This window comes from Sphaeramia orbicularis, chromosome 20 (genome assembly GCF_902148855.1).
Source record: "Sphaeramia orbicularis chromosome 20, fSphaOr1.1, whole genome shotgun sequence".
Lineage (NCBI taxonomy): Eukaryota > Metazoa > Chordata > Actinopteri > Kurtiformes > Apogonidae > Sphaeramia > Sphaeramia orbicularis.
Genome location: NC_043976.1, coordinates 11,153,197 through 11,177,901, shown reverse-complemented (window position 1 = coordinate 11,177,901; position 24,705 = coordinate 11,153,197). Strand labels below are relative to the sequence as shown.

The 24,705-nt window shown below is 38.4% G+C and overlaps 1 protein-coding gene across 1 annotated transcript in view; it reads right to left on the bottom strand.

Moving 5' to 3' along the window:
* The window catches only part of malrd1 (MAM and LDL receptor class A domain containing 1), a 97,867-nt gene that overhangs the window by 12,536 nt on the left and 60,626 nt on the right, over positions 1 to 24,705 (bottom strand). The window contains exons 21-27 of the mRNA XM_030123104.1: positions 20,526 to 20,706; positions 15,696 to 15,821; positions 15,428 to 15,589; positions 10,851 to 11,008; positions 6,925 to 7,126; positions 6,109 to 6,387; positions 242 to 367 (exon numbers count right to left, since the gene is read on the bottom strand). Of these exons, the coding sequence (XP_029978964.1) occupies positions 242 to 367; positions 6,109 to 6,387; positions 6,925 to 7,126; positions 10,851 to 11,008; positions 15,428 to 15,589; positions 15,696 to 15,821; positions 20,526 to 20,706 (1,234 nt within the window). The remainder of the gene's footprint in view (positions 1 to 241; positions 368 to 6,108; positions 6,388 to 6,924; positions 7,127 to 10,850; positions 11,009 to 15,427; positions 15,590 to 15,695; positions 15,822 to 20,525; positions 20,707 to 24,705) is intronic.

Here is a 24,705-nt window from a genome sequence, read left to right as displayed (position 1 = left end):
AAAGGTTAAAAATAGAGAAAAAATAATGTGCAAACTGCCACAAAAGCAGCACTGGGTCTTCATGGCTTAAATAAGCTAAATTTATGCAGCCAGTCACTAATAGACTTGGAGACGCATCCAAAGAAAAATAACCTCAAATGATGCTGAAAATGTATCTGTTCCTCAAAGTCAGGAACCCATAAAACTCAATATGTTTAATGACAAAAAAGCTCACAAGGGAAAGTGAGTAAAAACGTGTTACCATGGCAGCTGGACTCATCGGAGTGGAAAGGCTGACAGTCGGCAGTTTGGTCACAGCGCTTCTGAAATGGGATACAACCGGGCGAACCTTCACACACCAGTTCTCCCACTTCACACTGCAGCAGAGCTGGTGGAAAAAAAGAAAATATGAACATGGTGTGTGAGAAGTGCATTCACATATGACTAGGAGTGCACCACAAATAGGATAAAAGAACTCAGATCTGGTGCATTTTGACTTTGATCTCAATCTGTGAGATACTCTGTGCACACTTGCTTGATTTCCCAAATCCTTCTCACATGTCGGGCCTTCTCGAGATGTGGATTGTGATGGCTCTTGTACCAAAATTCAGACAGTTTAGAACACTTTCCCCACCAAAAACCTGGTTCATAGAACATCTATTTATTTCTCCTCAAAGAAATCTCTACAAACTATGCTCAGGATTAGAGAAACAAAAAAAGACAGAACCATGTGTTTAACAGGTTGATCCTGAACAGACCATTAGTATGAAGTGATGCTACATGGTACAAAACAGAATAAACTGAATTTGGTGAAAATGTGGTTGTCAGAGGGTTTCAAGTTGTTAGTAAAGATTATTTACTTAAGTTCACCAACATATCTTTTGAAATATTCTGAATTATGAGACAATAACATGAATGAAACATCATACTTACCTACTCATACACCTAATTAAGTGCTATAGAAAGTGTACTGTGCTTTGGTTTATCTGGCTGATATGTGACATCATTAGATTATTAATAGTGGTTCATCAGTGTTTTTTCTCAGTGTGTTGTTGGAGCCGTTGAAGGCGGAGCTAGTTTCAACCACTTCAAATCCAGTTTTATATAGACACACCAGATTAACCAGAGGCATCACATGGCTAAAGGGAGAGGGAAGAAGACAAAAACAAAGTTCTGATACATGAGTCGGTTTTCTTTTTCTCTAATCTTGGATTTTTTGGTCAAATATTGGACCATTCACTGAAATGAAACCATACACTGGTTTTGTGAGACACCAGAAACATAAAGGTGAAATCCATTGACTTTAACTTTAACAGTGTGTGTCTATCATTGGTCCACAGGGGGGCAGGGACACCACTCTCAACAGAAGTTGTAGAAGGTGAATTGTGTGATCATTGCAATTTTAGCAAAAATACATCTGAAAAAAATGTTCCTAAATAATTATACTATAATACAGTGTTTTTCAGCCTTGGGGTCGGGACCCCACGTGGGGTCGTCTAGAATTCAAATGAGGTCGCCTGAAATTTCTAGTAAATGATTAAAAACAAAAATAAAAACTTACTAATAAAAATTATATGTTGAGTTGAGAGAGACAATCTGAATCCATAAAAGATATGACAAACTCTGAAGCTGAAACTAAAGCTCTGTGGTTCTGTTTATCTGTCAAATGTTCATTGTGGTCAGTTTCAAATGCTGCAGCTCTTTCATAATTCATAGTTTGAGTTCTTGTTTGTTCAGTATTAATTGTCAGCCTTGTAAATCCAAGCTGGACTGACTGTACATATCCTGACCAAGGAAAATAAAATTCTCACTTTGTGCAGTAATCTCATCCTGGCTTTTCTGCCTCTGTCCATAATAATATACATTATATAGACTAAATGTCATCTAAAATTAATGTTTATTTGCAACATAGTATAGCAAACTATTACATGATCAAAAACAAATGAATTTTAGCAACAAAAAAAAAAAGTCTCCATTTTGAATGTTTGGGGTCACCAGAAATTTGTGATGTTAAAATGGGGTCATGAGTGAAAAAAGGTTAGGAACCACTGCTATAATATACTATGTCCTGTTTATCATGCCAATATTTCACAAGTGCGCTGGTAAAATGAGCATGTATGTGACTCTAAAAACGTTTGGAAAACAGGTGACATAAGTGCAGTGGTGTAGTCCAGGGTATACAGTGGTATACGGAGTATACCTACTTATTTTTCAGTCAGCATTGCCAATGCCCACTTCTAAAATCCCATGTGTGCACCAATGTGCACCATTCAGTAGTATCTGTGAGCCAAACTGCCCATGTTTTCCCCTAGGATGGAGAAGCCATGACCCGCCCTACTCTGCCTCCAATTGGCTAGAACTTGGTACCTTCACTGATTAGACTGGTTAACTTTAGGCATGAGGCCATATGGCTGCACATTTAGAGAAAAGATTTTGTTGCCAATAGTCCAACTGTGCGAGGAGGCTAACATTATGAAAGGCTAACGTTATCCTATGTTTGCCTCATGTTGAATACATTTGACATTCATGCAGCTGCTTGTGTGACCAGTAATACCAACAAACTGCTCCTGATCAAGTCATGATAATTTTATAATAGTGAGCAAATACTACTGATGGATTTTTGGGTAAACTAAATAGAGTAGTCTTACATATCACTGTTTCTAAAACGGCGTTTTTCTGGACTACTTTATTAAAAAAAAAAAAAAAGGTAAAAATTGAGACTATACCCACTTCTCCAGGGACCACTACACCACTGCAAGTGTGTGCTCTCAGTGAAAGATTAAAATTTCACCCCAGGGCACAATTGTTTGCATGCTGTAGCCAGTCAGTTCTGTTTTTATTTTGTGTCCTTTTGTGATTGGATCATTTTCATTGGGTGGCTAAGGCCAGACAGCATTTAACAGCATCTAAAACATGCAGGATACCGGCCCTCGAGGACCAGGATTGGACACCTCTGACATAGATCAATAATAGCAGCTGACTGGTCTAATGGACATTACACCCTCATTACACCCCCCGTCATTGTAATACTCACACCCATGCACCTTGTTTTTAATTTTACCTTGTTTCCTTTTATTACCAGTATATATCCTTATATGTTGTAACTATTTCTTATCTGTAGCATAGAGTTAGCTTTATGTATTTTATTTTTAGTAGTAATTAGTAGTATTTTAGTAGTATTTGTATATTTAGAATTTTATCTCTGTAGTTTTTGCATATTGCCAATGTTGTGGGGCGGCCATGGCTCAGGAGGTAGAGCAGGTTGTCCAATAACTGAAGGGCTGGGGGTTCAAATTCTACTCTGTCCTACTCATGTGCCGTTGTGTCCTTGGGTAAGTCACTTCACCTTCCTTGCCTCCAGTGTCACTCACACTGGTGTATGAATGTTCGGTGGTGGTGGTTTGGTGGTGGTTTGGCTACACTTCCATCAGCCTGCCCCAGGGCAGCTGTGGCTACAAACGTAGTTTACCACCACCAGAGTGTGAATGTGAGAGTGAATGAATAATGGATCAATAATGGAAAGAGCTTTGGGTGCCTTGAAAAGTGCTACAGAAATCTAATCCCTTATTATAATATATCTCAGTATTTTGTATGATTTTTTTCATATAGTCTTTTTTGTGCTTTAAAGGTGGGGTGCGAGATCTTAGAAAAACAGTTTGAGGAAGCGACATTTTGAAAATACTCATTTCAAAAGTCCAAACCCCTTTCTTCAGACATCCCTCCGAAGCCACACCTCCAGAGTACTGGCATGCCCAATGCTTGTTCTCGAGGCTCCGTCCCCGGCTCTGGCCCCGTATGGCCCCGGCTCGGGTTCTGACGCTGGCTACAGCCCCGGCTGAGGCTCCAGCTCCGGCCCCGGCTCCGTTTCTGACGCTGGCTATGGCCCCAGCCCAGGTCCCAGCTCCGGCTCCGACCCATCCCTGGTTCCGGCCCCGTATCGTTCTCTGACACCGATTATGTTCCCAGCTCCAGCTCCGACCTTGGCTGAGGCTCTGGCTCCGATCCATACATACCTCATTCAGTCTCCTCCAACACCCCGCTCTTACAGAACAGCCCCAGTTCATACTTATCTGACTAATGTTACATTTACTACTGATTTATGTTAGTGACAAAACAGTTTACCGGTGAACTTTCCATCCTAATATAACTAATACAGCCAAGGTCTGGCTCTGGCTTCGTTTCCTGTATCAGTGCTCCAAAATTCTGAGAACGCACAATTCATGCTCGAAGAGGGGTACGCGCAGAGGGGGGAGGGGGGGCGAAACAAATGGCAATTGAGTTTGATAGGCATAGACGTTCAATCATTTTGAGTGGGCGCTCAAAATGATTGGATGGTGTTTTTTCAGTCCTGTCCGTTCCACAGGTGACTAATTTTTTTTCATTTTTGTGTTAGAGCATTTAATTAATTAGTTGTAATTGGGGTGTGAAGGGGATTTTAAGCAATATTGCAAAAAATGCTCCAAGAAAACATCTCCGACCCCACCTTTAAGTGTTTGCTGCTAAACAGATAGAGCTGCTAAACAGATTTTCATCGTTCCTGTAACAATGACAATGAAGATCTATTCTACACTGAGTAACTTTAACAACACTCAACGAAATTCATGAATGCTTTACTTTTAATTCATGGACTATATTTGTAATTATAGTTATTGTTCTTATTGCACACATTCTGGGAGACATACACACAAGATTTTGAATGGTGGACTGATGGACATCAAAGTGACGTGCAACGTCTATCTGTGTCATTCCTACACGCAGCATCCTGTCTGCCTGATCACACTTGGCTGCACTCAAGCATGACATTTTTGCTACAGACATTTTCCCCATTTTTACTTCAGGGTTTTTATAGGGAGGGTCACATGTGTACAAATCCTACACATTTTTGGTTAACAATTTAGCCCATCCCAGTATTTCACTCCCCTACCCAGTTTGTACACTTGAGTGCAACTTTCATAAATTGGTCTGTGGTTGAGAAAAAGCACAATCAGTCAGGCAGAACAACAGTATATTGTGTGTCTGAGAAGCTGTTTGGAGCGTCTGAGTACATGTCATGACAGTTCTAGCAAAGTTTTAAATGTGCGCTTTTAAAGTTGCTTAGTGTAGTTAAGTCAAGAGTTTTAATCCTGCAAATAACATTTTCATTTCTCTACTTGCAAGCAGACTAAGTCAAATATTAAAATTAAAGGCTTATTCCAGCTAACTGAAACATTAACAAATTCACTGTGCATAAATTCCTAACTGCTGTGCTCATGTTTCTCTTGTGCATCCTAAAGTCTGTTTAGCACCAGCTACCACTGGAGTCCATCATGCAAGATCTTCTGACAAGACAGTATTAACTAAAAATGACAAACACATGTTGCGGAGAAAAAGGTATTATCAGCTTCTAAAGCAGTGGTTCCCAACCTTTTTTGGCTCAGGACTCCATTTTAACATCACAAATTTCTGGTGACCCAAGACATTCAAAATGGAGACATTTTTTTTTCTAAAATTAATTTGTTTTTGATTATATAATAGTTTGCAACACTATGTTGCAAATAAATGTTAATTTTAGATGACATTTAGGCTACATAATATATGTTATTATGGAGAGGGGCAAAAAAGCCAGGTTGGGATTACTGCACAAAGTGAGAATTTTATTTTCCTTGGTCAGGACATGTATAGTCAGTCCAGCTTGGATTTACAAGGCTGACAATTAATACTGAACAAACAAGAACTCAAACTATGAATTATGAAAGAGCTGCAGCATCTGAAACAGGCCACAATGGACATTTGACAGATAAACAGAACCACAGTGCTTCAGTTTCAGCTTCACAGTTTGTCATGTCTTTTATGTGTTGTGATTGTCTCTCTCAACTCACCATATATTTTCATTAATAAATTTTTATTTTTATCAATTACAAGAAATTTCAGGCGACCCCATTTGAATTCCAGGCAACCCCAAGGTTGAAAAACACTGTTCTAAAGTATCATGGAGAAGTGTAAAGCAGTATAAAATGAAAATACCAGAGTATAGAATGAATACCTCAAAACTATTCTACTGAAAGCATTTATTTACATCCCACCACTGCTCCCATCTCAAACACTGCATGGGCTCTGGTCCAGTTAAAGACAGACACGCTCTGTACTTACGGCAGTTGTACTCATCCTCTCCCGCTGGGCAGTCGGGTACTTCATCACAGCGCAGTATGGAGGGCAAGCAGACATCATTTGAACACTGGAAATATCCGGTGGGACAGCGGTCCTGAGGGGGAAGGGTCCCAGGTACCACGGTGGGACAGTACTCTTCATCTGACCGGTCCACACAGTCCAGTTCTCCGTCACACCACCAGCTCTCTGAGATGCACTGGAATGAGTATTTACACTGGAACTGGTCCACAGTGCAGGTCAGAGGCTGAGGAGTTACCGGTCCTGCGTATAATCATACATACATGCAGAGATATGAACACACCTCACAGTCAGAGAACGTCCTTCACACTGAATGTTAGAGTGATACTGAAAAACAGAGATGGATCCTAAAGCTCCTTCGAAGATCACAAAAGCCTCGTCTTCAGGAAGGCAGCTGAAGAAGCAGTTCATAGGTGAAGGAAGAATCGAGGGTGTGAGAGTGAGGAGGAAAAAAACACAATATAAATGTAATTGCTTTTCCTTCCTATTGGCCTCCCTGCTGTCCCTTGGCGCTGACCCAGTCTCCACATCGAATTTATATGGACCTATAGGGCAACAGGGTCCATTAACTCACTACACTCTCCCTGTGGGTGCACTGAATTAATATGGAACCAGGGGAATAGAGCATGTATGTAGGTGGACAGAAAATGTGGCAAAAGAAGAAACAGGAATAGGTGACAAACAAGAAAAAAATGACAAGAAATGACAAGGAGGTAAAAGAAGTGCAAGGACAAACAAAGAACAGACATGAAAAGGAAGACCAGACTTGGACGATTTTACCTCCGACCATGCACTCTGCAGTGTAGGAGATGTCGTCCAGGGCGATGTCTGTCCATATGTCTCCGCCCACCTCGGCCTGGAAAGTCACTCTGAAAGGTGCCGGGTTTGACAGGATGACATTGGCATATGTCCACTGGTTGCCATGGTTACCAGTGGCTGCCCACATCAGCAGAGGAATGCCACTGGGACCAACAGTATAAACCTGGAGGACAAATAAACATTTTTACTAAAAATAGAGAATAAACAATACATTTCACCACAGAGTTTCATGACTTCCTTTATTCTTCATCTCACTGTTGCCTCATTTTAACCCTTTCACGCATGACATTACTGCAGTGGACATTTACTTAGTCCTTATTTAAAGATACATCATTTGCAGTAATGACTCTAATTCATAGTTGTTGTGCCACTGCTTTACAGTAAATGCTGCTGTGACACTTAAAATCCACACTGTGGGATAAATAAAGTCTTATCTTCTTCTGATATATTATGTAATGAATCCACATCATGTGGTTGCAAAGTCTCTAACAAGCCACAGTTGAAGGAATAGTTTGTACACAGTTTAATCCGCATGGATTTTGTCATTTTGCTTCAGTGATCAAAGTTTCCCAGAATATAATCAGGGTGTCATGACATTCACCACAGTGGATAGTTACATTTTACACTGAAATTATATGTTTTCTTAAAGCAGCGATATATTCTCTTTGAGGAAAGACCTTTATGGATGTATTTATGCTTAAAAAATGAATACGATTACATGTTAAATTGTTGATGCATGGAATCCACTACAGTGAATATCAGGGTATTATGATAAAGAAAAAGGATACTGAAGAAATCCAATTGGATATGTTTTATGTCAAAAATTCCACTAGTTTATTAAGAATTCATACATGAAATGGTTAAACAACTGTTGCACAACAAGAGTTAAAAGGTTACAGGTCAAAGGTTAACTTACTTTATCATCCCCATAGGGAAATTCAATCTCTGCATTTTACCCATCCGAAAACACATAACACCTTACATTTACCACATTAAGATCAGTGAGCTTCCATTGGAGGCACTTGGAAACCAACTCCAGATCTTCATCAGTACCGTCATCAGGACAGTGACATTAACCTATATTATACTTCATTTTTATTACTTGAAATACACATTTTTCTCATTCTCTATGTTTAGTTTTCAGGCTTGTTTTACTTTGTCACTTAAAAGCATTGTTAAAAATGTTCTACTCATAGATTTCGGAAAACCCGCACTATTGTTTGTCATGTGACCATAACTAATAGTTTAAATAATTACAGGGGTGTCACAGTATATCCTGGATGAAGGTTTGGTTTACTCTGGATGTGTCGGCATTTAGAAATAAACACCTATTCACTCTCACATTCACACCTACGGGTGATTTAGATTGACTTTGGATGGTGGGAGGACAATGGAGTATCTGGAGAGAACCCACACAGACATGGGGAGAACATAACAAATAATATTTAAGACGTATCAATATAATAACTGATATTAATTTGTTTTATTTATCACCTTGCCATATTGTCCAGCCCTAGCCACATATCAAAAAGAGTTGCTATGGATAGAAAATGCACATTAACAGCCTGTTTATGTTAAAAACTTAATGCACATAAAAGTAAAAACCAGTGGATGCGTGCCATGTCATGGTAGGTATTCTGGTCTTTTTTTTCCTAAATGGACTAAATCTATTCTTGTTATTCAGATATTCAATACACATAAGAAAAAACAGGGAATAATTAAATAATAGTGTAATTTGAGACAAAGATGATAGAGACGGTAGATAAACAGAATCCTGGTCCTTTGCAAACAAAGATTCTTTGAGTTTTTTAAACATATTACTGTACTGTAGACAATGAAATATCCTTTGACCCCGACACCTTCCAATCCCTTTTAAAAACTCATTTATTTAAAATTGCTTTTAATGTTTAATCTTAATGTTTAATGTGTAACTGTTTTATATTTGTATACCTGCCTTTTGCATCTGCTTTTAATCTGTTTTTAATGTCTGTTCCTGTTTTTATCTGCTGCATGTAAAGTGTCTTTGAGTTATATGAAAAGCGCTATACAAATAAAATGTATTCCTATCTTTTGAGTAACAATGTTTTGAAACCTTTCAGCAATTTTCTCACTTTTTTCTTTGCACATTGACAATCGTCAGTGTAGAGCTGCACAATATATTGTTTGAGCATCGTCACAGCAATGTACGTGTGCACAATAGTCACATCACAGGTCCTGCAATGTAGGGGGTAAATGAACTGAACGTGTTCTCATCTAATTTCAACCTGGGTACCTGACACACACTGCGCACAACAATCCACCAAACACAAGTGTTCTTAGTCAGTTTGCTAAAGCAGACCACGCCCCTGCACACAGAGTGAGTCTCTGGAAACAACATTGAAAAATCAGCAATGAACAAGAGAAAATCATCGGAAATGAAGACTTGGTGCTAAAAAGAAAAGCAACGTCAGTTACCTGGAATTATTTTGGCCCCAAGAAGGATGATACTGACACACGTGTTTTGTATAGACAGTGCCATGCAATTGTCACCACAATGAGAGGTAACACAACTAATTTGTTTGACCATTTATGTCGGCACCACACAGCTATTTCATATCGCAATATATATATATCGCATAGTTTAAAAAAATCGCAATGTCAGTTTTTCCAGTATCATGCAGCCCTTCTTCAGTCCATCTTTGTTTCTAGACACAACCTTTCTTCATTATTGTAGCAGCTCCCACGAATCACATTATTATCAGTTTTATCTGATTACTAGTCCTAAAACACTCCTGTCCCAAATTATTTTGGAATCTGTTGCAAGTTTATGAGAGACAAGAATGAATATCTTCTTTTCATACAAGTTAGAGTATTTTATGGCAGTATTACATGGTCAGTTTGGGTCTTACTAATCTATATTCTACACATTACTAATTTATACATTCCATTAACTGAGTTTAGCACTAACTAGCATTTAGGTTTTACCAGTTTAGAGAAGAATGATGCCATTGTAGACGTATGCACAGCAGTTGTTTTTGTCATTTTCAAGCACAGGCCCTGTCTAATTAGTTTTATTTTTGTTTATTATAATGAAATTAACCCAGCTAACAAAGACACCAAAATAAGACATGAAAAGGTATGATAATACAGGTTGTAAGGTGACGTGCTTTGATGGATCATTTCCTGGCAGAGACTTTGATTCCTTCCTGTGGGAATCAGGTGATTGACAGGAAGGAGAATGTAATTCAGTGAGAGGCTGAGAAACACAAAGACGTATCTAACGAAACCAAAGTAGGCATTCAGGTTGACAATGATGGATATGTTGCAGCTAAATAAATAAATAAATAAATAAATTTATAGAACCTGAAAACATGATGAGATAGACAGACAGACAGACAGACAGACAGACAGACAGACAGACAGACAGATAGATAGATAGATAGATAGACAGACAGACAGACAGACAGACAGACAGATAGAGAGAGAGAGATGATTGATGATAGAAAGATAGAGAGAGACAGACAGACACATAGACAGACAGACAGACAGACAGACAGACAGACAGACAGACAGACAGATAGATAGATAGATAGATAGATAGATAGATAGATAGATAGATAGATAGATAGATAGATAGATAGATAGATAGACAGACAGACAGACAGACAGACAGACAGACAGATAGAGAGAGAGAGATGATTGATGATAGAAAGATAGAGAGAGACAGACAGACACATAGACAGACAGACAGACAGACAGACAGACAGACAGACAGACAGACAGACAGACAGACAGACAGACAGATAGATAGATAGATAGATAGATAGATAGATAGATAGATAGATAGATAGATAGATAGATAGATAGATAGATAGATAGATAGATAGATAGATAGATAGATAGATCACCTTCAGCGTTCCCATCCTATCAGATCCGTACATGTAGTACCAGAAGCGCAGGTGACACAGGCCGATGCTGGCTGGTAGTGACTTCCTGGTCATCACCTTGGCAACGTCCCCTTCCCTCTGAACGGCTGAGTGTATGTACAGGTACTTCCCTCCACCACCTTTTAAGATACACACAATACAAGGCAATGTAGCTGTTTGTCGCTTGTAGGAGATTTATGAAATGTATGAGTAATATTTCAATATGAATGAGTAAGCTGATGCAATAACAGCCAATATCCTCGGCTAAACCCAGCTCAAACATCCAATATCTGCTTTGCTGCACAACAAAAAACCAATAACATTTTTCTTTGGTTCTAATATAATGTACTATATATACTTTGGACAAAAGAAAGAATTTGTGTTGTTTTGAAATGTAGCCTGCAGTCAAAAGCTGCACAAAGCTCCTTTAGCTGGGCTAGGATCGGAGACAAGGATGCATGTGTGCGATGGCAGAACAAAGTGGGAGTTTTCCACTTGAGTTAAAGGGGATTTAAGGCCATTACAATCCAAAGCACACACTGCAAAACCCCGCTCCCACTCACAGCACTGGATTTTTCTTCTCAAATTCCCTGAAGAAAGCAATCCCACAGACCCTTTATATTTATTCAGATAAAGATTTTGTTGCCAAGGACCGCCATGCACACATTCTCCTCCTTTATTCAGATGTTAACATAATGTGATAACTGATGTTTGCAGACAGAGAGAAAGCGCACCTCATTCATTCATTGTACTCGTCTGTGTGCCTCGGTTATTGATCTGCTCTGTAAAGAGATCATAAGTTCCTTGTATGACACAGAAGCCGGTGTCCAGATTCATCTCTTGGATCGATAAACTCAACCGACCAATCGGAAGAATCAGCACGAGGAAGAATTAGAGCTACAATCCACCATAGGTCAGCCATAAAAACACTGCACACAGCACACGTCTACGCTCCGGTCAAACACCTCAATACTGCCAATACAAACAGCATCCAGTGTAAACGCTGCAAATCTCCCAATGTAATTTATGATACAACTGTCTGAGACCAAAACAGAAAATCAAATGACTTATTCAATCAAAGAAATGTCAGAAAAACCTGTATATCAGATTAGAAATAGGTTATTCTTTCTCTAGTCCAAAGGATTTTCTTCAAAAACCTTTCTTTCAAACATTAGCATCAAAAGATCCTAATTAAAAGTGATGTAACATGGAGAAAAATGCAAATCCTCACTTTATAAAAAGCAAAAAACAGTACATATTTATGACTCTTTAAACAATAAACATGACCAGAGCTACTAAAAATTAGGTCCCAAAAAAAAAAAAAAAAAGTGTGGGGGAAAAATTCCACCTCACATGAATACGCTTATTCATTATTTTCATGCCAGTATACTTCCGTAACGACCCACCTAACTTTCCCAACTCCTGTCTTGAAAACATTCATGTGAAAATTTCTATTAACTTCACAAGACCTTGAAAAATCCTAAACCTCCTGAAGTCCAAATACTTTATTTAGTCTAAATTTCTGAAGCCTGTCCCTCGGAGCTAAATCTCATCTGATTCATATGTGTCCTGTAAGCCTCGCTGAGTGCTTATTTTTCACTGGATTGGCCTGAATTTTGAAAATCAAGAAACCATATGGATAATTTCAACACAAAACATTTTATGATGAAAAATCTTACATTTCAAAAAGTTAATATCATCACAACTTTTCACTTTCTTACCATCAAATTTGGATTAAGTGTAATATTGATGTAGTTCTATTGTATCACACGCTTTTTAGCCTTACATGAATTCAACGATACAGTTTCAGAACTGAAAATAAACTAGACAGACTTTCATTTGTAAGACTTTCACTGATGATACTGTGATACTGCAGGTCATTCCTCCCCACAGCCATCAGACTAAACAACAGTAACCCCCCCCCCATATCACACCATGTGCATGTGCAACCACGATGTAAATATGTAAATAATATTTAATTCTAATTCTAAATTCATACAAATACCAAATTTCTTATTTTTCTCTCTCTTTTTCTCTGCTCTTCCTTGTTGTATGTTGCTGCTGTTACCTGTGAAATTTCCCCACAGTGGGACAAATAAAGTCTTATCTTATCTTATTTCTTTTTAAGAAAATTCTAACACCCTTTGCAGATATATGTATTTGTAAGGTGTTATATTTCTATATTAATGAATGACCTCTATGCTATTCATCTGGCATCACCTTCCAAGGCAAGAGAATCATCAAAACCACATCTCTACAAACAAAATACAATATGGGTGTTAATTCAACTTCCACACTAGGCCACATGGTATGGAAGGTTGAGGTTACTCTATAAAGATTACTAACAGAAATCTGTGCATCAACAACAGTCTCCAGGACTGATGTTCATTAGTGCTGCCGCGATTAGTCGACTTAGTTGACGTAATTGACCATGGAAATTAGTTGATGGCAATTTTTTTAGTCGACAAGTTGTTTTACTATTGACTGCCTATTTATTTTTGGCTGCGGCACCTGGGGAATCCATGCCGGCGTTGGTGCCTGCAGTACCTCAGAGAGAGAGAAGAGAGACAGACCCCCATGTTATAAGCATCTTGAGTTTCATTCCCCCGCTCTTACGGTTCACCCACCCATAAATGAGCGTTAAGTTTCATTTTCACTTCTGTGGGTGGCATGCACGCACCGCTCTGTACCTCCATAGTCTTATAAGCATATGTTTATAAGTAGGATGGAAACTGGCCGAGCAACCCCCCCCCCAAATGAAACACGCATGATCAATTCCACAGGAAACACTGAATTATATTGTTTACATTAGTCATGGTAAAGGTGACATTTTATGTTTTGCCCCTAAAGTTATATTCAAAATAAAATGAACACAACTAAATAACAAACACTTAATTTTTTTTTAAATTTAGTCGATTAGACTAGTCGACTAATCGAAAAATTTGTCAAAAGATTAATCGTTAGAAAATTAGTCATCAGTGGCAGCACTAATGTTCATTTAATCAGAGGCAACGATAGCTTGTATTCACCTAGCACCACTGTACACAAGACACATAGCAGCTCTGTTGCTGTTAAGCTCAGTTTGACTCAGACCGACATTGATCAGGATGTACTATTAACCCTGCCTTCACGCACCTGTCGGTAGCTCTTATTTCCCAGCTGTCAGCCTGTAATTACAAAGGTACAGCACCGAGCTGCCTGTGAGTAGAAAACATGTCAGAAGGATGGGCAAGTTGTTTGTTCTTAATTTTAGAATACATTTCATTGACAGCATTATTAATCTTTCATTAAACAGCAAGACATAGAAAGGATGCTGTTTGAATTTGTAACAAACAGGAGCTTTAGGGCAAATTTACAGCTGTGTGTTCACTCAAACTCATCATGATGTGGACAAAGGTCAGCAGGAGAGACTTAACTCTTTAACTCCTGATGTGTCTGCGGTGAGCGTTCTGAATGTACGATTTATTCTAAATATTCATACGAATTAAACCGTTTGCTCAATAGGAAAAATTTCAAAACGTGCTGAGAATAGACCTTGTTCTTTCCATAGATATCTGAGCATGCTCAGTGCACCCCGCACCACCTGTGGAATAGGGGCAAAACACAGAGCAGTGAGTGAATTTTCCTTGTCGTTTTTTGTTTTTTTGTATTGTTTGCAATGTTGTTGTGACTTTCCTTTATTTTATTTTTTTTTATGGTGTTTTTACCGAGTTTTAACCATGCAACTGCTTTTTGGAGTTCAACCAGGTGCCAAAGCAGCTGGACTGATTTAGTAAAAAAAAGAGCCCCAAAACAAAAACTACTGGGCCAAAATTCAAATACTTGTTTCGTGTGCACCCAGTTCATGTTCAGCATCCTAAATCTCATATTGGTGTACATTCTGAGTGCGTTATTTAGTAAAAACATGTTCTTTGTCTGTTATTCCACCCTGTTTTGACCCTAAAACACACAGTGAAGCAAAACCACTGAAGAAAAGGAACACAAGCACATACTCACAGCAGTATTAAGACACTTTTACAGATGCTAATTCACAGCAGCATGTTTCTATGAAATAAACAGGGTTCCTACAGGTTTCTACCAGTACAATTTAAGACTTTTTAAGACTATTTAGAACAGAATTTAATACCTATTTCATGGCCATACTGGCAAAAATTTGTGACTCCTAGAATTTAGGAAAATGTATTTAATTACTCCAATGCCTTGATTTTCACCGGGGGCTGCAAAGTTAGCAATAACTAGTTCCTAATTTCAGTATAAATTCTTGGGTTGGAACAGGTCTAATTGATTTGACTAACGTTACTTTCTTTGCGGCATGAACATCTCCCAGAAACATTTAAATACATTTATGGCAGTTCATGGCAACATGATTTAAGACCTACCATATCAAATTTAATACACTTTAAAGACTTTTTTTAAGGCATTAAATGCAGATTTGAAAATTCAAGACTTTTAAGACTTTTAAGACCCCGCAGGAACCCTGAATAAAGGGTTAACGAAATTTCTGAAGTGCGCTTTTTTAATTGAAAGAGACGTTAATGTGCATCAGATTGGGTACTGACTGGGACTGTGATCAGAAGGAGGTCCGGTTCCTGGTGTGTTTGTCTGGTCACTGATCGTCCAGTAAAAGTCAGCATTAGTGTCCTGAGAAAGCTGGCACCTATCCTCCCATTGGCTCCCTTCCAGGTTGAAATTGCAGGATCCTGGCGACTGAACTACATGATCTGCACGAGAAGCAGCGATGAAGAAGAAAAAGTGATTACAGGGGTGCAAGGTTGTTATTCTGCCCTGAAATAAGACGGTTCAGTCCCGGTTTCCATTTCCCCTCACCGCAGTCTATCTCGTCGGACCCATCAGCGCAGTCTGCCTTGTTGTCGCACACCAGGTGGGACTCGATGCAATGGCCGCTGTGGCACAAAAAGTCTGTGACAGCAGGGCAACTCACAGGTTTTGCAGCTGAAACACACAAATATAGCAAAAATAAGATGAGATAAGTTCACCCATAAAAACCCAAAACATCCACAGGCAACCAAAATCATTTACTGACATAAAAAGTTAAATTACTGCTGATCCACTAATCATATGAACACCTTAACTCCAACAGGCGCAAAACTGTATTTTATGTACTACAGTCAAATTAACAATCTCCACTTAATTTAGCATCTGCTTGAAGGCAAAAATACAAATTAATTTTTAATATACTTGTATATAAGGTCAGGCGTTAAAGTCAAAGTCAAAGTCATCTTTATTGTCAGTTTTGCCATGTACATTGTATACAGAGAGAGCTGAAATTACTGGACTCTAAGGCCCCACAGTGCAGTAAACATAAAGTGCAAATAACATGGAAAAGTGCAAAGTGCAGGGTTAATACATGTAAATAATTGGTGTAAAATACAGCTTGACATCTTTTCATGATCATCAGATATGACCTATTTGGATGTTCTGAGGCTCCGTAGTGAACATGGTAACACAGTCATCTTCTACAACATTGATTCACCACTAAAACCCATAGAGTTTGATAAACAACAGTGGATGGGGATACTTGTCTTATGTTCATTTAATGACATATTTTACTGGACAAGTCTCTTTTTCTTCAAATTTCTCTTTTTTTATATAGTAACCCTTAGCTATAATTTCAGCTTTTATGAAGATCTACATGATCAATACATTAAATATAGGAAAATATGTGGTTTTCACTTAAGAATACAAAATACACAGCATAATATTAGAATAAACTAAAATGCACTCGGAGAGCTCAGACCTCCGCCAAGACAGATCAGCCCCCCCCCCCCCCCAATCATCACCAAAATTTAATCATTTGTTCCTTGTGCCAGTATCAACATTTCCTGAAAATTTCATCCAAATCTGTTCATAACTTTCTGAGTTATGTTGCTAACAAACAAACCCTGATGAAAACATAACCTCTGCTGTTCCTCGGTGGAGGTAATAAAGGATAAAAATACAAAAAACTTCATTTGGGAACTGCCGCAAATGTAGCACTAAGTCTTTATGGGTGAACCTCATCAGGCAGTCTTATTTAATCATAGTTAAGACCAAATTCAGCACCAATCTCCTCTTCTCTACTGAAATCAAAGAAATGGTGAACATCTGCGTATTATTAAAACACGGCGTTCATGTGCTCAGCGCCACACAAAGGACGGCAGCAGAGATGACAGCAAACAAAAGCAGACAAAGGCCCGTCAGAGAAATCAAAGCCCCCCCTTTCCTGCAGCTCCGTCTGGTTGAGGCAGAACAGAGAGGAAGGAAAAGAGATCAGGTGGATCAGAAACAGCGCTCTGTGTACCTACATTATGAGCATGTGAGAGTGTGGATGTGACTGTGGATGTACTGTTCAGTATGTGCACATGCTTTAAAACTTCAAAGGTATTACATGAGAGTTGAAATGAGCAAAGAGGAGAACATTCCAGGAGGTCAACAGGGTTAATACCATCACAGAGCAAACTGTAAATCCTTTTTTTCAGAGAGCATTTAAATTTGATGAAAGTTGCGTGTCACTTGGTGTTTTTGGAGAGACAGTCTGTCTGCTTGTCAGTCGACTTGCATGCACGGCGGTCTGTTTTGATCTACGTCTCTGCTCATCTGTAGGTCAGTGTTTACGTCCGTGTGTTCGTATCTGTGTGTCGGATGAGGCCCTGGCCTGAACACATCCCACATGGTGTCCATCCTTGTGCCAGGTCCTGTCTAATGTGCAACATCTGTCTCAGACAAAAACATCAAACAGCATCTGTCAGCTTCTGTCATTACCCCAAAAATCTAATTCCCTCCTACTAAAACACACTGGTACTGCCTTTTCTCGTGCACTTTCTGTCTCTGTTCAACTACTGAGAGAAACCAGTGACAGAGTTAATTTCATACAGCAAAGTATCAGCTGAAGAGATCATAAAATCATTTTACAGCATAATGACATAGCTTGTGAAGCTTATTAAACGTACTCTTTGATGAAAGCAGGATGACGACTATGAAAGAGAGGACGGCTTTTCTAACCTTTAATTTAATATCTAATCTAATCTTTAACTTAAGCACATCCATTGTGGCTACTTTATGTTACTTCTTCAGGTGCTTTAAGTAAGGATTTCAAGGTACACTTGAGAATATTTTTCTTCTTTTTCTCCGTAACATTCACAAAGACATATTATTGATTTAGCGGTTCAGTGATTACGGATAAAGAGGATAACAATTTTCTCATATTTCTTTTCAAACCATTGAAAGTTCCAATTGAGCTGACCATTTTCCACTAAGCTTCGGTAATACATCTGCAGAAGTTTACTAAGTGCTAGTGACTGTGATTGCATTGCCAGGTGGAGAGATTTCTGGCTATAATAAAACTTTCCAGTCCATACTTCTTTTTGGGACAATAACATTTATAGGCACTCCTCTGCCCCCCTTACTTTGGATTTATTGGATTTATTTATAAAGGTCAATGAGCCATGGTCTTGGGTCAACAAAAAATGGAAAATAATGCTTGAGACATTTTTTCTTAGTCCAGGAAAGGAGTGCTTTAGCTCTTTTCTCAACACATTCTGACTTCAGATGAATCGCTTTGAATGCTGTTCAAGTCAGATACACAGTTTTACCCTGTACTTGGGGCTAATCTACAGGGAAAAGCAGCAATCATCATTTCTCTGCCACAGCAGAAGAACACACTGCAGATGAAAACTCATTCCATTCATTTACAATCCCAGTTTCCCACCGAGACATTCCCTGCAGCACATTCCCCTTTGAGTGGGACTTTAACTTTATTGAACTAAATGAACGCATTTATGGACTATCTACTTGTGTTGGCAAATTAACTAAATTGTCCTCATCTCCTCTTACAACATGTCCTGTGTTTTTTCTAATTATTGATTTAAGGCCATTCTTTTAATGATCAAAATGATGATTTAGTTGAACATAGGGGAATTCATTGTGATACTAAACTTGATGCAGTACTAAATATCATGGAAAGATTGAAGTACACTATGATTGTGTAATGCTCAATCGATTGAGAGAAGAGAATTAATAAACAGAGTAAAATTAGACCTGATGTCCCAGTTTGAGTCGGGATTTGTAGGTGGGAAATGAGTCAATGTTCTGAATATCTTGTGGGAGAGAGGAAGTAAGAGGATGATCTGAGACTATGTGAGGGTATATTATGAATCTGGAGGAGCTTTAAAGGTATGGAGGCATCACATTGTGAGGAGCCTTGAAACTGAGGAACAGAATCTTAAAACTAAAGTGGAAAGCCAGGTTGAAATTGCTCATAAAAATTATCAGTCAGATGTTTTCTTTACATACATGGTAAGTTTCCTATCTCATGAGTCTTCACTGAAGATCATAATCGGTGTAAATGATCATCCTTATTTCATGTCCCAAACTCATACCGTTAGCCTCATAGCATAATTGCCTGAGTCATACACTATATGGACGAAAGTATTGGGACATGTTGAATTCAAGTGTTTCTTTTCTATCAGGGGTCTGAGATACAAAACAATTATGACAAATGTCATAATATAGTTTTATATTGGGATAAACATCATATTGATTATTAATATTGATATTTACATCTCAAATCAGCATGAACAGGACATCTTACAACTGTAGACATGATGTGTTCCAATATTTTTGTCTATAAAGTTTCTAAACATCAATATTTCCTTAAAGCTGTATATGACATTCGTCAGCAATTTGTCATCAAATCTGTAAAAGTGAGTGATAGCCTAAGTATCACACATTCTTAGTCTTTCCATGATTACGCGCCTGAATCACTCCCCTCACGGTGAACAACTTTGAAGAGTACTCCACCACAAATAATCCATTTGTTTACATACCAAACTGAAACCTACACGAAACTGTCACTCAGGTTTTTTCAGAATTCCACACAGCCACAGTAGCAAGACACAATGAAACCGTTTCTGTATTTGTTGCCACTGCAGCCATACTGTGCCTGCGTGGAATTCCGAAAAAACCCGAGTGATGGTTTCGTTTAGGTTTCGGTTTGGTATGTAAACAAATGGATTGTTTATGGACGAGTACATTTCAAAGTTCTTCACCATGAGGGGAGTGATTCAGGTGCGTAATCATGATAAGACTAACGGATTTGTGATACTTAGAGTATGACTCAGGCTTTACAGATTTGATGAAAAATTGGTGACCAACGTCATATGCAGCTTTAAAGCTTAGTGGGAGATTTTTCTTCCTATGTGAGACATGAAGAAAGTAGATGGTTAGTTGTGGTAGACAATTATTATTTACAGTCAGAGCATGAAAAATACTTTAGAAATTTAAAGGAAGAACATTTAAAATCATAGTCATGGATAATAAAAATAAAAATCAATGTTGAGATAAATCAAGTAAAAACCATCTCTGAGGCATTTTGGAAGCAAAGATAACAATTTAAACCAAACTAACCAATGCAATGATATTTAATACAATATAAAACTATAGATCCCTGTCCCAATACTTTTGTCCATATGATGTATGACTTAGGCTACTGATGTATGATTTCAACAGTAAATTTGTGACATATTAGCTCAACTGAATGCAGAAGACTGCTTAGAGGCAGTGCATTTCCATGTATCTAAGGGGAAAATTGCCCTTACATACATGGAGGTCAGAGTATTTCCTTTCACTTAAACAGATTACTCAGTTCATATCACGTACGTGGGGCACAGTCTATAAACTCCAGGTCATCCAGGGCGGCTCCTCCGCTCACATCCCTCGAACGGATCCCCTCAAATATCACCTCAAAGTTCCTCAGCTTTCGCAGGGGGATCTCAGCTCGGTTCCATTTGTTCCCTTGATGCCCCGTTTTGTTCCACATCTCCCACAAATCATTCTCCGTCTGTGGAGAAAGGCAGTGTTGACAAAGCTCATGATCATGTGGTGGCACGTCACATACTTCTCTGCCTAAACCGCAGGCCTTAACGTTTAATGTTGTGTAGTTCAGAGTTGATTCAATGCTGCAGCCAGAAACATGTAAGTCACACACTTGAGTCACATGTCAAGGGTGAAGCTGTTTAGGTTAAACAGAGCCTAAAGTATGTCATGTACAGTCAGACAGCAGCCTCTGAGGAACAGCGAACACCGTCTAAAGGGAGTCATTAAAGTCTCATTAGCATCGTAGCAAGTTCCCCTGCCTTGAAACCTGCTTTGTGAGTTATGCTAATGGATTTCTCTCATGCCACATATGGAACATATTAAAAGACAAACCCCTGTGTATTCCTCTGTAAGCCCTCTCTGTCTTTTCCCATGGTACAAGACAGGCACTAAATCATGACTAATACAGCTCTGAAACAACAAATACGACTTTAAAAGGGAGTTTTGTGGATGCACCTATTACGGGCCAACATCTCACACAGGGGTTTTAAATGTCATGTAAAGAGCACAAGTGAGACATTTACCAACTCATATCACATCTTAATAAAATGATGCCGTGTTTTTGCCTTTAAAAGTATGTGGATCTAAGATATAATTCACAGTGAAGGTGAAAAAAAAACAAAAAAAAAATATTACCTGTACAGTTAAATGATCTTTCTGCCCTTTATCAAACTTTAACAATCATCTAAAAGGCATAAATATGATAAAGTGTCCTACATTACACCCAGGAACATTGCATCTGAGACAAAAGAGATCAAACAGAGAGCGGCATAAAACACTTCACACACACCCTTCTCAAAGATGGATTAAAGAAAGGCAAAGAAGGAAGAATCTGCATACACATTGAGGTATTAAATCACCTTCTCTGCAGTATCGGCAGTTGAAGCACAGAATAAAGTATGAGTGTGAGCTGAAGAAAGCCAACATTAACACTGACAGCTAACTGTTGATAATATGGATTGAAAAGGGTTTATTGCTACTTGCATCTAAATGATTTCCGTTTTGTGGAGACACACACACATGCACACACATTATCTTGTTCCCCCTTGAGGTGATTGGAGGGATTGTTAAAAATCCACTTCAGCTGCAGGTCAATATGGAGATGTGCTGCCCGCTTAAACCACTGAGTGTTTAATAGGGGATATTATAGATTTAACTACCCATCCTACAGAAGTTCATGAGTCTTATATCAAGACTGGTGTAACTGCAGTAATTTATAATAGCTTCCTTGTCCTTTGGTCTGTTTTTTAAAGGTGACTCAATCACTGCAGGTCTATAACTTTACATAATTAATGCCATTTTAGGCCGGCGTCATAATGATAATGAATGTCAGCACAGTAGGACTTTTTAACCACTGCAGGTGAGCAGGACCAGTAGAGTGTAAGCAAGCTTTTACAAAAAATACATCAAACGTGAAATTGCAAGATGCAGCCAGAGGCTTGATGCAGTGTAAGGGATCTGGACTAATGTACTCAAAACCAGAGGACAAGCAATGCCTGTGCTGTAGCAATGACAGGCGAAATATTCCGATCCTTTAGTTAAGGAAAAGTATGAATACCACACTGTGAGAATACACCACTATGAGCATATGTTCTGCATTTAAACTCAAGCAAAGGTATATAAAACTATCTACAATATCTATCTAAGGAGGAGAAGAAACTTATTGTGACGTAAAATGGTTCCTTTCAGTGTTTCACTATAATACACAGTGTTATTGGATTCTTATTACTGCTGCATTATATTGCTGTGCATGTTTAAAGTTCAGTTTATTTCAACTCCAATTCGGTAGTTTAATTTACAACTAAGCATGATATTCTATAAGATCATCATGTGGTTGTATGCAGTTATTCCAAAAGGGTTTTTAAAGAATGAACTTAAATCTTCCACTTTTTCCACAAACATACAATCAACACTGGTGGAGATGTGAGGTTTACACTGGACAGAAAAAGTAGGACTTTTTAACCACTGCAGGTGAGCAAGAAGAGTAAAGTGTATGTCAGCTTTTACAAAAAATACATCAAACATGAAATTGCAAGATGTGGCCAGAGGCTTGACGCAGTGTAAGAGATCTGGACTAATGTACTCAAAACCAGAGGACAAGCAATGTCACTTTCTACACTGCGGTTAGAAAGCCTATTAAAATGCACCCTTGGGTAAGGCGTGCACAGGATGTCTCCTCTGCTTTAAGCCAATCGAGCCCGAGCTTGAAATAATCTTGTTACTGTGAGAGTAGAGCACAGATTAATAGGCAGCGTTACATCAGAACTTATCCAGATTTATGTCATGGTGTAAAGGCTCAATCCATAAAACCGGCCTTAGAGCGACTGACGAGCGTTTGATACCGGCATTCACAGCTACGCTTGATACCTTGGTGGGATATCATTCACTGCATTTATTCGATCATTTTGAAGGTTCATTTCCTGAGCTTGCAGTCAAGGCACTGCAAACACAAATTCAGTTTCCTCTACGTACGAAGAGTGGATACGCATTTACATAATTTCATTCTATTATCCCTAATGACCGTCGAAAGGCCAAACGGAACACAGAGAGCGGTAATCACGGTGTTTGTTTTATTGAATTTTTTAAATCACTTGTCTCGCTGTCTTACAACACATTAAATGTTCCACTAAGCTGAAAACCAATTTATATTCATGGTGTTTTCATTTCATGAGACTGCTCGTAACTGTTTTTCTGTCACCTCGCCTTCCATTTCAGAATGCATTTGCCATTTTCTATCCAATCCCTGTGAAGTTAAACAATGTAACAGCACTAACAAGATATTACCATATTGTTTTCAGGAGAGGACTGCTCTGCAGCTATGCCTCAAATCAAGACAACGTTTAAGTAATTTGCCTCGCCAAGCTATATTTTACTTGGGTAGATCACTCTTTCTTTGGCCAACGGGGAGATATTTGACTCACCATAATGTCAGGCCATATTTGAGCCCACTGCACCGTATGTAACTTTATAAATGAGCAAATGGCAGGTTGTGCAACTTCATTTTAAGGTCATTTTTCTCAATCATCCAAACAATCAGCTGATTCAAAACAGCCCTGTCAGTGTCAATGTAATGAAATATGCTGCACATGATGACTTAACAGGAAAATAACAGGTTGGTTCATACAAATACATTTCGCCACCACAAAGTCAAGATATTGTGGAAATATTCAGTCAACAAAAAATAAACTCCTTTTCCATACATGTAAAGAATAAAATATCAAAAAATTCAGTGCAGTTGCAATGGCAGGTGAAATCTTCAGATCTTTTATGTATAATGTGTGAGAATGCACCACAAGAGCATATGTTCTGCATTTAAACTAAATCAAAGGTATGTAAGACTGTCAACGAAGTGTATCTAAGGAGGAGAAGAAACTCATTGTGCCATAAAATGATTCCTTTCAGTGTTTCACTATAATATACAGTGTTATTGGATTCTTATTACTGCTGCATTAATGTGTATGTTACATTATATTGCTGTACATGTTTAAAGCTCAGGTCATTTCAACTATGGTTTGGTAGTTTAAGTTACAACTAAGCATGATATTCTATAAGATCATCATGTGGTTGTATCCTGTTGCAGAGGGTTTTTAAAGAGTGAACTTAAATCTTCCAATTTTTCACAAACATACAATCAACACTGGTGGAGATGTGAGGTTTACACTGGACAGAAACGGGGGGTAATATTGAAAACCGGAAAGTAACTAACAAGGTTATTATCGAAATGACAAAAACTAGAATTGTAAAAATATTTTCGTTAAAGCTATACTGTATGATGTGGCATTTTTACACTTTTCTTTTGTCATCTTAAAATGCTCCTAATAAGCGTGTGTCAAACTGAAATGTAAAAGAAATCCACCAGGTATTGAAACTCAAAAATGTTAAATTATCGTATATTTCTGATAAAAGTCTGACCAATCATTTTATTTGGTCCGAATGAAATAATTGGCCAAACCTGGCTGAGCCT